This window comes from Hemitrygon akajei, chromosome 23 (assembly GCF_048418815.1).
Source record: "Hemitrygon akajei chromosome 23, sHemAka1.3, whole genome shotgun sequence".
In the NCBI taxonomy this organism is placed as follows: domain Eukaryota; kingdom Metazoa; phylum Chordata; class Chondrichthyes; order Myliobatiformes; family Dasyatidae; genus Hemitrygon; species Hemitrygon akajei.
The window spans coordinates 49,188,773-49,206,767 of record NC_133146.1 but is presented as its reverse complement, the minus strand read 5'-3'; the positions used below and the strand labels follow the sequence as shown (position 1 = coordinate 49,206,767).

Below are 17,995 nucleotides of genomic sequence, written 5' to 3'. Positions count from 1 at the left end.
TGTGCTACATGAGAGTTACCCTCACTGCACCGCAGAGGCAACTGGGAAAGGAAAGACTGAACAACTAAAAGACCCAACAATAACCACAGCCACCACTTATGCGCTCACTACACCAGAATATGTGGAACACGGAGCAGCCTCTACAACCACCTGAGGGCCCATTAACTTTGGAGAACTGATGGCTCACCAACTTTGGAGAGCATTATATGACTTGAGTGATCACACTTAGAATATGAAATCCATCTTGGAACTGGGATTGTGCTGCTTTGGAGGTAATAAGTAGGCAAGGTTAGCTAAGAGATAATCTGTGTACTATGAAATTGTCAAAGCTGGACAAATTATTTATCCTTTCATTGTTAAAACAGCTTAAATTGTCACTTCTGAATTGTAGAGCCTTATTGGTTCAATAAGCATTCAATCTTTTTCATCACCATTTCATAGTTAAATGAAGTTTTTGAGCATAAGTTTCAATGTGAATAGATTAAAAATTAAAAATTAAAAATGGATTTCACCATGAAAGATGAGAGAACATGCTCATATTAAGAAGGAAGAGCTGTATTATTAAGGGTCAGAATGAGATGTGTCCTAGGTTGCTTTGGAAAATAAATTGGTAAGTAGGTGGGGCCCTGCAATATATTTAGTATCTTTATTAGCCGCAGGTGAGGTACCTGGAGACTGGATGATAGCTACTATTGCTCCTTTATTTAAGAAGGGCAGCCTGGTAACTGTGGTTGATGAGCATTAGATCAGTGGTATTGAACAGATTGAAGTAAATATTGAGCACAGGATTTATATACATACATTTTGGAATTAGGAACCGATCAGGGATATTCAGCATAATTTTGTGTGGGGCAACACTGCCTCATTAATTTTTTTAAGAAGAGAACTGAGAAGTTTGAAGCCAGGGGGTACATGTTGTCTCAATAGACTTTAGTAAGATGTTTGACAAAGGCCCCACATCGTGTATTGGTCCAGAAAGTTAAGGATCCTCAGTGAACTGCAAATTGGAACCAACATTGGCCTGGTGATAGGAGATAAAGGGCAATGGTTGCAAAATATTTGTCTGATTTGAAATCTGCGGCCAGTAGTTTACTGCATGGTTCAGTGTTGTTTGTGATGTATCTTGACAACCTGGATGTGAATGTAAGAGGTATAATTAATATGTTTGTGAATGATGAAAGTCATAGATTTGATTAAAAAGTTGGCTGTAACATTGGCAAGTAGAATTTAATCTTGAAAGTTGCAAGATGACTTTGAGAAGTGAAATAGAGGAAGGACATATACAGCAAAATAATGTCAGAGTTAAGTTTATTATCAAATGTGCTAGTAGATGTGTGCACAAGTGCAATTAGAATTTGCTTACAGCTGCACCACAGGTACAGAGTGTCATATAAGCAGCATTCACAAGAAAAACATACCTTATTTTTATATATATAAAAAAGGAAATAGACCAATAAAACATCAATTTGGTGCATAATGTTGTTATGCACTACGGAGACTCTGTGGGTGGAGTTTAGGAACAGAAAGGGGTCAATAACTTTACTGGGTATTTTTTATAGGCTGCCCAATAGTAACAGGGATACTGAGGAGCAGATAGGGAAACAGATCCTCGAAAGGTGTAATAATACCTTTTTAGAGTTGTTATACTTGATTTGGTATTGGGAAATGAACCTGATGTAACCCCTGGGTCGCCTCAGGCATCGCTCAAACTCGTTCTAGTCTAGGGGGAGCAGCCTTCGGCCCCGCCAAACTGGGTAATCAGCTGGTGTGGATACTGTGTGATGTCCCCGCCTCGCCCAACAAACAGACAGTACACCTTATGCGATTAAATGAGTACAATTTATAAAGATTACTATAACTAAGCGATTACGAATGATACAGTATATATGAATAAGAGGGAAAAAAAGAAAAGGCGCCAAACTTATCAAAGTCCAAACCACTTCGTGCACAACCGTTGGAGCTCAATTACTGAAGTCTTCTGGCCACCATTTGATCCCCTCCGACTTCCTCGACCCGCCTCCTGGGACCCCCACGGTGGTCGACCAGTCGCTCCACACTCCTCTGTCTCCGTCTCCTCTCCTCACCGAAAACCTTGGGCCGGGGATCCCCGCTCGGGGTCCGTACCGTCGCCCAGCTTCCAGCACCCCGTCCTCTGTCTCTCACTCCATCGCGCCGACTCCCCAAAAGCCCCACCAACAATCAGTTTATAGTCCCAAACAAGCTTCCAGCACTTATCATAACAAAGACGCTAGCATTCCTACTATTAACACAGGCGCCAGCATTCCTACTTTTAACAAAACAAAGACGCCATTTTGATTACATACACAGTAACAAAGAAAAAGAAAAAAACCCCTGTTACATCCTCATGACTATTAGAGAACTCGTCACCTTTCCTGCCAACACACCATAACCCAAGCACAAGCAGTGACATCTCCTCCCCACACAGTAAACCTCACGCCCTGTTCCTTAGGCGCTATATAGGCCAACTATCTGGGCGTTCCCAAACCCTTCTGAGACCTCCGTACCCCCCTCACCTAAACCCTTAGGCTAGGACACAGCTGGGGATACCTTGGGTCCACTACCAACTCCTCTGTCAACCTCTCACTCATGCCCCACACTGCACACAGCTAACCCTCCCCACTACACCTGACTCAGTGGAAGAAGGGCCAAAGGTCTGTTCCTCAATCGAGGGAAAGTCAGCAAAAGGCAGCATGTACCACACATCCAGCACATCAGCCTTTGAATCCGTATTCTTCCTCATTTCTTTGATCGGTAGCTGCTGTTTGATCTTCTCCAAACGGAAACACGTGACCTGCACTGCTCCTGCAGTCTCTTCAGCCTCCTGCAATTGAGATTATCATCTTCTCTGGCCCCTGGCTCAGCAGTTCTGACTCCTGCATCCCGGCCATCTCAATCTGGAATGCAGTTACTCCAACAGCTTCTTCCACCCTGACCTGAAAAGCAGCAGTTAAAGATTGGTCACCCTCCAGTTCAGTATTCACTGCACTTCTCTCCAGCTTCTTTTTTTCTCCTCATGACTTCTTCCAGATCAACCTTCAGGTTTCGCACTTCATTTGAACTGTCGATGGTCATCTTCAGGTTCCCTTCAAGCTACCGCTTCCCCCTTCCAAGATTTGTCCGCAATTTCTTCACCTCCGCAAACTCCCTTCTCCAGGCTCTCAGTTTGCTGTGGCCCTCAGTCAAACAACTTTCTTTGTTCTCTCCAACTTGTACGTCTTTCAAATGGTTCCAGATCACTCTCTCCGGTCTCTCAGTCTTCATTTCAAACTTGATTCCGTAGAGACAGACACTCACGAGCTGCGACCTTCGCCAGCCCTGGCACGTGTCCAGAAAACACTTTAACTCTGTAGTTCTCAGCCGCTCCTGCAACACCCTCACTTCATATTCTCCTGAGGCAAATCCAAATACCAGGAGATCATCCACATACGTCAAAATTCCAAACGCCTCCACACCCCCATGGTCTTCCACATGCCCTGCAGGAAGGTTGCAAGGGCTCCGGAGATACCCTGTGGTATCTTTTCGGACCGGAAAGACTCCTAGGAAACTTTTAACCGCCGTCTTCTCCTTGGCGGCCTCGCTCATCGGGATCTGGCAACATCCACTCCTCAGATCCAGCACCTTAAACCTCTTTGCACCACTCAGATAGGCCATCGCCTCTACGGCGCAATATAATCCACACACAGGCTGCCTACGTCTGCCACGCTGTAGGGGCCAGTCGCCGCAACCTCTGCCTCACCGAGGTGTCTTCAGCAGTCAACTCCCCTCCCTGGTGGTATTTCGCAGCGTCCACTAAGAGGGTCTCACCCTCAGATACTCCTCCAGGCCATACCACCAACGGCTCTTGTTTGAATTTGGTATCGGCCCAATACTGCTACACACGTCCGCACAAGCAGCTCGAAACTCTGGGTGCATCGATAATGCCTCCAAACAGCTCTCACCCGCCTCCTCCGGGCAGGCCCCCAAGCGCACCAACAGGATATTGGTTCTCTCCATAACCGAAACGCTGCCCGTCTCAACAGTGTCCGGACACATCAGAATTAACGATTCACGAACCTCAGTCACCTCCACATTTGCCTCTAAGAACTCCATTTTCACTGACCAACAACCGTCGTCTTTATAATCACCGGCACTGGTACCCCAAATCTCCAGTGCCGTCAATGTCATCAAGGGTAAAGGCTTCCAAAAATGGTTATAACACAAACTGTACAGCAACTTAACCGGCACCCCGGTGCCGAGGATGGCTTTAACTTGACTTCCATCCATCCGTAACAACACCTGACTGCGTGGTCCCTCTAAACCTTCAGGAATAGGATCTGTTCCTTGCGGGAGTTCCTTGGTACATTGCTGGGAACGTGCTCCCCCAGAGACCCCAAGCCGTTCCCCCACTGGGCCTCCTCTAAGTTTCCCGACACCTCTCGGATCAACGGAACAACTGATCCCCTCGACAAATCCCCCTGTCTCCGCAAGCAATTTATCTGCCCTCCTAACCAAAAGGAATACCCTAAAAACTTCCCACCAATCTCCTGCCACGGATATGATAAGCCCCCCAGCTGCGGCATTTGACTTCCAGTCGAACCACACGCATTTTCCCACACTTTCCCAGAACTGGCAGCTGTCACTTCGAGGTAATTACGCCCGACAGTTGTAACAACGCTACCAGCCCGCCTACTCAAACTTTCAACCAATCCCTGTCGCTTTCCCTCAGCCAAGCACTGCCACTCACCCAACAACTGAGAGGTCTGCTCCGCCCACGTCTCCGTCCCTTTAGGGCTGGACATTATTCCAACAGCCGGGCGGAGCCCAGCTCTGCTGAAACATTCCAACCAGACCTTCCTCGCACTCTTAACAGCATGGACAGCCCATAGCCCCACCACCTTTTCGTCAGCGCTAGTCGGAACTCGAACAACGACCTCCGGGCTACCAACAGCAGCCACCCCACCCAACACACATACAGAGACAACCGGCAATCGCACACCCACAAAGGCACACCAGCTCTTCGCCGCAGACACAATTCAAAGAGGGCGATCACACAGCTTCCACAGAAATCAAACCCGGACGAGCCCCCACAATGTAACCCCTGGGTCGCCTCAGGCATCGTTCAAACTCGTTCTAGTCTAGGGGGAGCAGCCTTCGGCCCCGCCAAACTGGGTAATCAGCTGGTGTGGATACTGTGTGATGTCCCCGCCTCGCCCAACAAACAGACAGTACACCTTATGCGATTAAATGAGTACAATTTATAAAGATTACTATAGCTAAGCGATTACTAATGATACAGTATATATGAATAAGAGGGAAAAAAAGAAAAGGCGCCAAACTTATCAAAGTCCAAACCACTTCGTGCACAACCGTTGGAGCTCAATTACTGAAGTCTTCTGGCCACCATTCGATCCCCTCCGACTTCCTCGACCCGCCTCCTGGGACCCCCCACGGTGGTCGACCAGTCGCTCCACACTCCTCTGTCTCCGTCTCCTCTCCTCACCGAAAACCTTGGGCCGGGGACCCCCGCTCGGGGTCCGTACCGTCGCCCAGCTTCCAGCACCCCGTCCTCTCTCTCTCACTCCATCGCGCCGACTCCCCAAAAGCCCCACCAACAATCAGTTTATAGTCCCAAACAAGCTTCCAGCACTTATCATAACAAAGACGCTAGCATTCCTACTATTAACAAAGACGCTAGCATTCCTACTTTTAACAAAACAAAGACGCCATTTTGATTACATACACAGTAACAAAGAAAAAGAAAAAAACCCCCGTTACACTGGTCAGGTGTCAGATCTCTCAGTGGGAAAGCATTTTGGAGATAGTGATCATAATTCTATCTCCTTTACAATAGCATTGGAGAGAGATAGGAACAGAAAAGTTAGAAAAGCGTTTAACTGGAGTAAGGGGAATTTTGAGGCTATCAGGCAGGAAATTGGAAGCATAAATTGGGAAGAGATGTTCGCAGGGAAGAGTACGGAAGAAGTGTTGCAAATGTTCAGGGGATATTTATGTGGAGATCTGCATAGGTATGTTCCAATGAAACAGGGAAGTTATGGTAGGGTACAGGAACCGTGGTGTACAAAGGCTGTAATAAATCTAATCAACAAGAAAAGAAAAGCTTAGACAAGGTTCAGAGAACTAGGTAATATTAGAGATCTAGAAGATTATAAGGCTAACAGGAAGGAGCTTAAAAAAGGAAATTAGGAGAGCCTGAAGGGGCCACGAGAAGGCCTTGGTAGGCAGGATTAAGCAAAACCCCAAGGCATTCTACAAGTGTATGAAGAGCAGGAGGATGAGATGTGAAAGAATAGGACCTATCAAGTGTGACATGGAAAAGTGTGTACGGAACCAAAGGAAATAGCAGAGGTACTTAAGGAATACTTCAGTATTCACTATGGAAAAGGATCTTGATGATTGTAGTGAAAACTTGCTGCAGACTGAAAAGCTTGAGCATGTAGATATTAAGAAAGAGCATGTGCTGGAGCTTTTGGAAAGCATCAAGTTGGATAAGTTGCCAGGACCAAATAAGATGTACCCCAGACTACTGTGGGAGGCGAGGGAGGAGATTGCTGAGGGTCTGGCGATGAGTTTTGCATCATCAATGGAGATGGGAGAGGTACCAGAGGATTAGAGGGTTGTGGAAGTTGTTCCCTTATTCAAGAACGGGAGTGGAGGTACCCCAGGAAATTATAGACCAGTGAGTCTTACTTCAGTGGTTGGTAAGTTGATGGAGAAGATCCTGAGATGCAGGATTTATGAATATTTGGGGAGGTATAATATGATTAGAAATAGTCAGCATGGCTTTGTCAAGGTCCGGTTGTGCCTTACGAGCCTGATTGAACTCTTTGAGGATGTGACTAAACACATTGATGAATGTAGAGCAGTAGATATAGTTTATATGGATTTCAGCAAAGCATTTGATAAGGTACTCAATGCAAGGCTTATTGAGAAAGTAAGGAGGCATGAGATCCAAGGGGACATTGCTTTGTGGATCCAAAACTGGCTTGCCCACAGAAGGCAAAGAGTGGTTGTAGACGGGTCATATTCTGCATGGAGGTTGGTGACCAGTGGTGTACCTCAGGGATCTGTTCTGGGACCCTTTGTGTTTTTTATAAATGACCTGGATGAGGAAGTGGAGGGATGGTTTAGTAAATTTGCTGATGAGACGAAGGTTGGGGTGTTGTGGATAGTGTGGAATGCTGTCAGAGGTTACAGCAGGACATTGATAGGATGCAAAACTGGACTGAGAAGTCGCAGATGGAGTTCAACCCAAATAAGTGTGAAGTGGTTCATTTTGGAAGGTCAAATGTGATGGCAGAATATTGTATTAATGGTGAGACTCTTGGAAGTGTGGAGGATCAGAGGGATCTTGGGGTCTGAGCCCAGAGGACGCTCAAAGCAGCTGCGCAGGTTGACTCTGTGGTTAAGAAGGCATACGGTGTATTGGCCTTTATTAATTGTGGAACTGAATTTAGGAGCTGAGAGGTAATGTTGCAGCTACATAGGACCCTGGTCAGACCCCACTTGGAGTACTGTGGTCAGTTCTGGTCACCTCACTCCAGGAAAGATGTGGAAGCCATAGAAAGGATGCAGAGGAGATTTACAAGGATGCTGCCTGGATTGGAGAGCATGCCTTATGAAAACAGATTGAGTGAACTCGGCCTTTTCTCCTTGGCGTGACAGAGGATGAGAGGTGACCTGATAGAGTTGTATAAGGTGATGAGAGGCATTGATCATGTGGATTGTGAGAGGCTTTTTTCCAGGGCTGAAATGGTTGCCACAAGAGGACACAGGTTTAAGGTGCTGGGGGGTGGGGGTGTATGTACAGAGGAGATGTCAGGGGTAAGTTTTTTACTCAGAATGGTGAATGCGTGGAATGGGCTGCTGGTGAAGGCGGATACGATAGGGTCTTTTAAGAGACTTTTGGATAGGTACATAGAGCTTAGAACAACAGAAGGCTATGGGTAAACCTAGTAATTTCTAAGGTAGGGACATGTTCGGCACAACTTTGTGGGCCGAAGGGCCTGTATTGTGCTGTAGGTTTTCTATGTTTTTATACTGTCATGATTAAAGTGACGAGGGAGGTTGAAATATTGAGCCGAATTTGGAGGGTGTCAGCTTGCCTGCCTTATGCTCGCTGGTGGGATCGCTGTGCTGCCGTAGAGGGGAGACTGCTTTTTGATCGGTGGCTGCTGAAGTGAGAAGGCCTGCCACTTACCCCAGAGAATGTCCCCAGATTTTCTAGGTTTTCGATATGAACTTGGTCTACAAACTTTTTTTTTCAGTCTTAGAATTTTTTTAATATCCTGTGTTTTTTGCCAAATGTTTCTCAATTTTTTAATGTGTGGGAGAGGAGGAATCGCGGTTGACGTGCCTGTTCTATTTTTGTTCATTTTTTTTGTGCGGGGAGGAGGGATTTGATGGCTGATGATCGTGATCTTTTCTTTCTTGGTTTCATGGCAATCTGGAGAAGAAGAATTTCAGAATTGTATAGTTTGGTAATAAATTAACCTTTGAACCTTTGATTAGGGTGTGCAAATTTGTACAAAAATCGAATGGTTGAAGGGACGAACCTGTTCTTGAAACTGGCAGTATGGAACTTACAGCTTTTGTACTTTCTGCCTAATGATATTTGCAAGAAGATGACATGACCCAGACAGTGGAGATGTTAGATGATGCACTTTGCTTTCTTAAGGCAGTACCTCATGTAGGTACTACCAATGGTGGGGAGAAATGTACTTATAATGTTTTGAACAGTGTCCAATACTCACTGTAGCTTCTTGTGCTTCTGTGCATTCAAATTGCTATATGGACCAGGTGTAATCATGCAGGAATTTTCAATTGTACATCAGTAGATGTTCATTAGAGTTCAGTGAGAAGCTGAACCTCAACATCCTAAGAAAGTCAAGATGCTGAGCATGCCTCCCTTGTGAATGCATCTATATGTTGGGCCCAGGACAATTCAGCTGATATGTAAGTGCCCAGGAATTTAATGATGCTGGTTCTCTCCACTGCTAATGTCCCAAACATAGACTGGTTCATCCTTGCCTTCCTTTTCCTTTCTTGATGTCAGCAATCAGTTCTTTACTTTTACTGCCATTGAGTAAGAGATTGTTATTGTGGAATGTTAATGAACAGAGGGACTTTGGGGTTCAAGTGAATAGTGATAAAGGCACATTGCAGTCTTGCCTTTACAGATTGGAGCATAAAATATAAAAGATGTCATGTTGCTTATCTATTTTGAAGGATTTTGTGAGACAACATTCCTGGTGTTTTTCCAGCACCTTGAGTTACCTGCTTTTATTAGACTAGATTTTAGAAGTTTACAAGAGGGCATGGAGCACTTTTGTATGGTTGGTCATAAATGTTATGTCAGATCTCTGGTAAATCTGGAACTGTTTTTAATAGATTTAAGGCTGTGATGGCATCTTGAAGGTGATTGAATTTAATCAAAAATACTTCCTGTTTGAGCATTATAACTTGCTTCAGGAAATAATGATTATTCTTTGTGCTATCTTGTGTTGTTGTATGTAGTTTTGCTACTAACTTGTAATATGCATATGAAATGCTGAATTGAAAAAAGAGGCTAATGAAATGCATGGTATTTTCTTGGTGTCTAAAATGACCTTTTCTCATTTTTCTTATTTGCAGTCTCAGAAAAACAATATTGACATAAACAGACAAGCGAAGTTTGCTGCCACACCTTCTTTCAGTCTGTTTGTGACTCTGAAGAATGTTGTCTGCAAAATAGGGGAAGACGCTGAAGTATTGATGTCTTTATATGACCCGATTAAGTCCAAGTTTATTAGGTTGGTGGTCAGCTTAATTATGAAGAGGGTAACTTGAGGGTGTGATGAAATACGGTAGAAAAAAAGATACTTTAAATTATCTATCAATGAAAACTGAATAATCAATAAATTCCAAATCAAGAAGATCAAGTATTCTCTGCTGCATTTACACAGAGAGAGTAGTATTTAATTTTCTCTCCCTCTCCCCCTCCCTCCCCCTCTCCCCCCTCCACCTCTTTTAAAAGCATGAAAGATGGGTTATGTTGTTCACTCATAAAATATTGTATCCTGAATTATTGTATGGCACCTTGCTGTTATAACTCTTCAAGATAAGATGGCTGTGGAATATTGCATTGATTATGTTTAGTACTGTTATTGTAATTTCAGACAGAAAACTGTTTTGTAATCTGAAGAACAAAGCATGCATCACCTGAATTTCTTATACTGCTTTTAGAACATATTCTTCAGTAGCACTTTGTTTTGGAATGTTAATTAAAATCTGTTCTACATTCTCTGATTTAGATAGTTAATTTGGTTTAAGAGAAATAGAAATAATAAAAAAGTGCATTGGTGCAATCTAATTACATTGTATTTGGGCAGGTAATTTGTTTACATAGGAGTAGAAAGTCATTTGACTTCTACACCATTTTCAGCCATTCTGTTCATCTTCCTCATTCTTTTTCTTTATGCTTACTCAGCAAAAAAGATCTTTTAGTCTCAGTTTGAAAGTTTCATTTGACCTAGCATTATCAGTAAGAACACTCCACTTTTCCCCATCCTATACGTGGGAAAATATCACCAGTTTTCCACCATGATGGTCATGTTCTAATGTTCCTTCCATTGTTACTCTGTTCCGGTTTCTTCCACAAAAGAAGTTGTAACTACCCTATTGAACAGAATTAATTAGATCTATACTTAACTTTCTGTGCTCAGCAGAGTGTAAGACATGCTTATGTACTAGGTCTTTTAAATTTAAGGCTTTAATTCTTTCCAGTGATTCTGCTGAAACTGTATTCTAACCAAATAAAGTCAATATTTTCCTTCCTTAGAAGCAGTATTAATTTATGTACATAGAGTCGAGAGTCTGTTTTTCAATCATTTTTGTACTAACTTCCTTAGTGTTGATTTCAAAAATGACTTTTTGTAACAATGTTTCTCATTTTATAAATCTTGAAACAAAAATCTTTTCAATTCCATAGTTTTCAATTCTGCATTACTGAGGAAATTTAGTTTTTTTTCTGGATGCGTTCTGGAGGAATCTTCTACCTTATGGGATTTTGTCCAATTCATTTAACAGATCGATGTCCTGATATAATTTCTCACTCTGCTCCATGGAACTTCCTTTACATCTTGGTGTAATTTGTAAACTTAAATATACAAAACACTTCTCCTTCATCCAAATCACACACATAAAATGCTGGAGGATCTCAGCAGGTCAGAAAGCAGCTTTGAAGGAAAATAACCAGTCAGGGTTTCAGGCAGAGACCCTTTATTAGGGTGGGAAAGGAAGGAGCAAAAGCTGGAATAACAGGGCAGGGGAAGAGAGGAGCAAGAATTGGTAGGTGATAAGTAAATGAGAGGAGGAGGGCTGGAGGGTGGTGGGGTGGGGGTTAGTAGGAAATAATGTGAGCAACTGGGATAGGTGTGAGGGGCAAAGAGTTGAAGAAGGGGGAACATGTTAGGAGATGGCAGTAGGCATCGAATAAAGGGAGATCAGGAACCTGAGGGAGGAAAGTGAAGATGAAGTGTAGGTCTTGGGAGTATGAGGGAAAGGTTAACAGAGCCACAGATACAAGGGAAGTTACGGGGCGGGTATTGGGAGGTAGTTAATCGAAATTAGATTTCATATCATCAGGTTAGAGACTACGAAGATGGAATATGAGGTGTTGCTCCTCTAATCTATGCCTGGCTTCATTATGGGAGTGGAGGAGACATGTGGTGTAGTTATGAGAAGTGGAATTAAAATGTTTGGCCACTGTGAGATGCTAGTTGATGTGATGGACAGAGCAAAGGTGCTTAATGAAGAAATCCCCCAGCTGCGTGGGTATCACCGATGTAAAAAAGGCCACACCAGTAGCACCAAATACAATAAATGACGCTGGTGCTGTCTCACCTGGTGAGACTGGTTAGGGTGCTGAATAGTTATGAGGGAGGAGATGTAGCACTTAACATGGTTGCAGGGATAAATGCCCAGAGGGTGACTATGCCTGCCTAGATTAATACTTTGTCTTAAAATTTAATTCTTTGTTGTGGTACATTGTGCTACATGATTGAATATTCAACCTTGTTTCTAAGTGCATTAAAGGAGTAGAATAGAGTAGTTTAGAGATATAGATAAAATAACAAACAGGTAACTAAAGGAAAAGAAAATTCAAATTTTAAATTTGTATCTAAGGGAATATATTTTAGAAACAATTATATTGAATTTCTCTCTTGCCTTGGCCAATGTGCTTGCCTGTTGTATTTCTGATGATATACTGTTGCCAGATGTTGTTGAAGTTGACTTGTTGTTCTGAACTGTCCTGATCTAAAGCAATTAATGGGGCTTGCTTAATGTACTGCCTATGTGATAAGAACTAGACCAAGATGCACTCACAAATAGCCCAAAATAAAGCTGCAATATATGGTCCTTGACTTTATCAACTGTAAAAGCTGTCAAGATCATTCCGAAACATTATTCCAAACCCATCAAAAATTAAGCACTGAAGATTTTAAAAAGTTGTTTTTAAAAATCTGAATTAAATAATGTAAAACTTTGGAATACTGTATATAAAGCTATGGTACTTATACTTCTTGTGTTTATTCCACTCTATTTAAACAAAGGGCTTGCTGACTCACCAGAATTTACTTGGTATGGGCTTGTTGGGAAAGTTCTTCATGCAAGTGTATAGAGATTGCTACAGTTTTAAAGTAATTCACTGGCCTCCTAATGGAATCAGTATTGGGCCTCATTTGGAAAACTAGTCTATGGGACGTGACCAACCAGAAGTTTGGATTTTTCTCGTTCCCTGAGTTTCTGTATTTCCCAGTGAGCTATGGCCCAATGTAATAAAGGTCCAGAGACACTAAAGGAGCTGTGAGAAATGATTTGTTTGTATGGAAAAAGTTTATAGGTTAAAGCTTTCTTTAGGAAAATACAACTGAACTGGGAACATAATTGCAATAAATTATAAAAGATTTTGTTCAAGTAAGATGATGTTTCTGCTTGTTGGGAAACATAATAATCGTTCATAACTACCATTTAGTCATTAGGAAATGAAGCCTGGTATTTATTTGAAACTTTTTAACAAAGACAATATTTGGAATGCGAAAAATAGCACAGATAGTTTAAAGGTAGATATGTAAATAACAAAGAAAGGAGTGGAGAGATGATACTGGGATTAGCTGAGGAATGACACGAGGAGGCATGAGTACAACAGAGATGTATTGAGGAGGAAGACCTGCTATAGTTAGGTAAAATACGATTCTCAAGTACTCCATCAAAAATTATTTACCTCAGTAAAATTCTGTTTATTCTTCAAATACATCACAGTTCTGCTTTCTATCTTCATTTTCAAAAGCAAATGCATTTTGTATGTGATAGTGCATGCTCATTCAATCTTTAGTTATCACAAATTAAGATTTTTTTTGATTTTGTATTTTGCATGTTTAAAACTTGAAGTTGTCTAAATGATTACTATTGTGAAAATGAATTAAAAACACATTTTAATTTGCTCCTGATGCATCAGTAGGAAAGACTAGGAAGGTTTGTATGCATGCATGCTGAGAATAACATTTATGAACTTATTTATGTAGTGAAAACTACCTAGTTCGATGGGCAAGTTCAGGCCTTCCTAAAGACATAGACCGGCTAAACAACCTAAAAGCTGTATTTACAGTAAGTTATTCACATTTTTTTAAAGTAATATTTGATGCTCTTTTGTGTACTTCCTCTGCATTTAGCTTTATTTTAAATTGGTGTTGCAATGATTTATGATGATGCTTGTCTACAAAATAGTTAAGTAGTTAGCATGTAGAAAACCAATCAGATTAGTCACACCATGGAAAAAGTGCACTTAATAGGTTGTCACTAACAGAAAGAGAATATATTGCACATCAGGAGATAACATCAAATATCTAGTGCTTTCCTGGCATATATGACTAATAAACGTAATGGGTTTCCAGCCGGGTACAGATCTTGATTATAACTGATGTTTCGAAGAAAATCTCCATCATCTTCATCAGTCATGATGCTTGGGGATGTCTAGTCCAGTGGTATTTACTCCTGTTAGCTGTCTCTTCTGATTAGTTAGACCTCACCCGATCAGGTTTCTCCTCTTCCAACTTGTTTACAATTGAATTCCTTTCTTAGAGCGAGACCTTTGTCTTTGTTAAAATTCTTTTCCTTCAGTTTTATTTTAATGCTCTCCTTTACCAGGAGATCCTAAAAACCATTTGGGGGGGTGGGGGAGTGAGAGATGGAAAGAGTCAAAGTCCATCTTATGGCCGTTGTGAACGTAATGTTCTGCAAACGCCTGTTTCTCCAAGTAATCCAGACGGATACACCTCCTGGACTCCTTGATGTGGATTTCCACTATGTGTCCCATCTGGTCAATACATGCTGCTCTGCACTCACAGGGAATCCTGTGAACGCCAGCCGACATGAGTCCCAGGTCATCTGACCCACAGAAGCTGTGATTTGTGTTTCCTTATGGCCAATGGCTTTTGGGACTGCCTGGCAAAGGAAGCCATTGAAGTAAAACTCAAGAAAAGGAATTTTCACGAAGACAAATGCCTCGCTTTAAGTAAGAGCTAGAATTCAATTGCTAACAAGGTGGGAGAGTGGAAACCTGATTGGATGATATAAGAATCAGGTTTATTATCACTGGCATGTGTCATGAAATTTGGCAACTTAGCAGCAGTAGTTCAATGCTAATATAGAAGAAGAAAAAAAAACCAAACTAAAATAATAGTAAGTAAATCAATTATAGTATGTGTATATTGAATAGATTAAAAATCATGCAAAGACCAGAAATAATACATGTTAAAAAAGTGAGGTAGAGTTCATTGGTTCAATGTCCATTTAGGAATCGGATGGCGGGGGGAAGAAGCTGTTCCTGAATCGCTGAGTGTGCCCCTTCAGGCTTCTGTACCTCCTACCTGATGGTAACAGTGAGAAAAGGGCATGCCCTGGGTGCTGGACATCTTTAATAATGGACACTGCCTTTCTTTCTTTCCAATATTTTTATTAATTTATCTATATAAGAATACAGAGTACAGGAAAAAAACATACAGTCAATACATTAAACTAAATCGCATATAAAAACTCCTTACCCTGTATTCATACATTTTTCTTTCTTTCCAATATTTTTATTAATTTATATATATGAATACAGAGTACAGGAAGACACTGCCTTTCTGAGACACTGCCCCCTAAAGATGTCCTGGGTACTTTGTAGGCTAGTATCCAAGATGGAGCTGACTAGATTTACAATCTTCTGGATCTTCTTTGGGTCCTGTGCTGTAGCCCTCCACCCCCCCCCCCCCCCCCCCCCCCACACACCACCCATACCAGACAGTGATGTAACCTGTCAGAATGCTCTCCACGGTGATAGGCAAATTGCAACGGGTCCAGGTCCTTGCTGAGGCAGGAGTTCTGTCTAGTAATGAGCAACCTCTCAAAGCATTTCACTGCTGTAGATGTGAGTGCTACCGGGCAGTAGACATTAAGGCAGCTCACATTATTCTTAGGCACTGGTATAATTGTTGTCTAACCAATCAGTAGGAGTGGACTACAGGGGTAAAAATACCACCAGACTAGACATGCCCAGGCATCATCCCTGATGAAGATGGTGGAGTTTGTCATCAAAACCTTGGTTATAATCGATACCTGGCTGGAAGACCCAAGAAGAGTTTATTCATACATCAAATATGTTCATTTATGTGTCTTGACTCTACAGAAGATCTGTCAGAAGTGGCGTAGGTGGCTACTAAAGAGAAATTTCTGAAAAGAATATGATGTATTTATATAATCAGAGATTGTAGGGTGCAGAGACTTTACACACCTGATTTATCTGGTGAATTTAAACACTGGGTTAGGTTCTTCATTTTACTTTCCAATGCATTTTTATACTTGTAATCCCAAACAATAGTTTGAGTTATAAGATAGTTTCCAAATAGAAACATTGCTAAACTATAAAATTAGAGCGGACCTTTTACCAAACTTTTACACTGGCATTTCTATGATGAAATGGACAACGATTGTGTAGAAAATTACAATTTGTCATTTTAAGATTGGCTCAAATATTTTGGAAGGACAAGTAATTTAATTTTGATGCAATTTTCCTTCACAGCAGTTCTGGTCTGATGATCAGATGCCTGAACTGAAAAATTAAAGACGTTATAAACTTTCTATTTCTTTGTGGGCTTAACTAAATAACATTTGTATGCTTGCAAAAACTCTGCAATTGTTGGGTTATAAACAATGTCAAGATATTTTTCACAGAATCTGCGGAAATAATTAAATGCCAGCAAACTTATCTTTGTTAAGGTGAATATGCTTCTCAATGTTTAAAGTGACTTTTAAATATATAGGAGAGTCTATATTTATAAAGGGGGAAGAGAGGTTGTTATTTATGCATATACACTTCTTCAGCGATCTTTTTTAATTTGAGTTATTCCCTCTATATTTTATAGGATCTTGGTAGTAAAGACCTTAAAAGAGAAAAAATTAGCTTTGTGTGCCAGATTGTCAGAGTGGGTCGCATGGAGCTGAAGGACAATAACACCAGGAAATTTACAACAGGATTGAGAAGACCCTTTGGAGTTGCTGGTAAATCCTTAGCCATGTGATAATGAACAGATTGAAGTTTTTGCAAGAGAAAAACAAATAGCCTAGTACTTATACTTGTTCATTTATTTCTGTTAAGATTATTTCAGATCTCCCTCTAATTTAGTAAGCTGATAGAGTATATATGGACAAAGTTTTTCAATGCTTTTATTGAAAGATCAATGTAACTTTACATTTAGTGACAAGGTGATCAGATGTGCAGCAACATTGAGGGCCTGTGGGTGAACCCCAGTAGGGGCAGACTATTCAAATTTATTGTGACATAGGCATAGGTATACAAACTATAAATGCCATTAAAATTAGCCTTTTGCAAAATGGTACATTATAGTATACATTACAATTGGGCACAATGGCTTTTTTGTGCATAGTTATATCTATGTATTTCTGAATGGAAATGTCTAGAATCTCTAATAAGTAACAAGCATTCAAAATAATTGAGTCCATCATGACTTTCCATTCAAATGTTGTAAACCAAATAAATATCCTGTGCAAACCCCTCAATTATATGAAAACATTTGTTAGTTGAAACTAATTTATCTTTTATTATGATGTAACACTTCCTTTTTATTAAAGTCTAATAATCTTAGAAAAAACGTAAACAACTAATTGTTTTCAGAGAATTCTTCCAAATGGATTGAAAAGTAGTTATTTTTTACTCGAAAGTGGAATGCACCTAAATGTAAAGTATTTTCTTATGGGAAGAAAAGAATATACCGTAGATTCCGGACTACAGAGCGCACCTGATTAAAAGCCGCTGGCTCTAATTTTAGAAAGAAAATCAATTTTGTACTTGTACAGGCCGCACCGGATTTTCGGCCGCAGGTGTCCCACGTTGTAATATGAGATATTTACACAGAAAGATATTACACGTGAGGATTTTTTAACTTTTATTTAAATCCATATGGTAACATAAACAAATACATATTGCAAATGCTTTTTGTCGAACCGTGCCTGTAACGCGGCTACTTTTAAATATACGTTGCGTATACTTTTTTACTGAACAACATTCCAATATCTCCTAACGACTGGTAAAAAATATATATACTGCAGCCTACCAGGAAAAGTTATTGATCGCCTTTAACTTAAAAGCAGCGTTCGCTCAGATCCAATGCCGCTCGCGTAATGTGCTCGCCCCCTCCTTCCTGTTTATCGCAAACTGGTATTTTTCCCACAAGACGCGGCGAAACCGGGTGTGACGTCATAGCATCCCGCGATGTAGTACAGAAACAAATATAGTTAAAACACTTCTAACTTTAACTAACAAATGAATTACTAAGCGAAAATATTATAAACTAAATAACTGCCATAAAGGCAGCACAATGCTTTTCTTCGAGTGTTTTCCATGTTGATGAGGGTGAGTACAAATGACTGATTTACA

The 17,995-nt window shown here is 41.1% G+C and overlaps 1 protein-coding gene across 2 annotated transcripts in view; it reads left to right on the top strand.

Moving 5' to 3' along the window:
- dock1 (dedicator of cytokinesis 1) overlaps positions 1 to 17,995 on the top strand; it is a 574,951-nt gene that overhangs the window by 104,400 nt on the left and 452,556 nt on the right. For both annotated transcript variants that reach the window (XM_073027587.1, XM_073027588.1), the window contains exons 8-10: positions 9,652 to 9,809; positions 13,584 to 13,665; positions 16,464 to 16,599. In XM_073027587.1, coding sequence (XP_072883688.1) covers positions 9,652 to 9,809; positions 13,584 to 13,665; positions 16,464 to 16,599 — 376 coding nt within the window. The remainder of the gene's footprint in view (positions 1 to 9,651; positions 9,810 to 13,583; positions 13,666 to 16,463; positions 16,600 to 17,995) is intronic.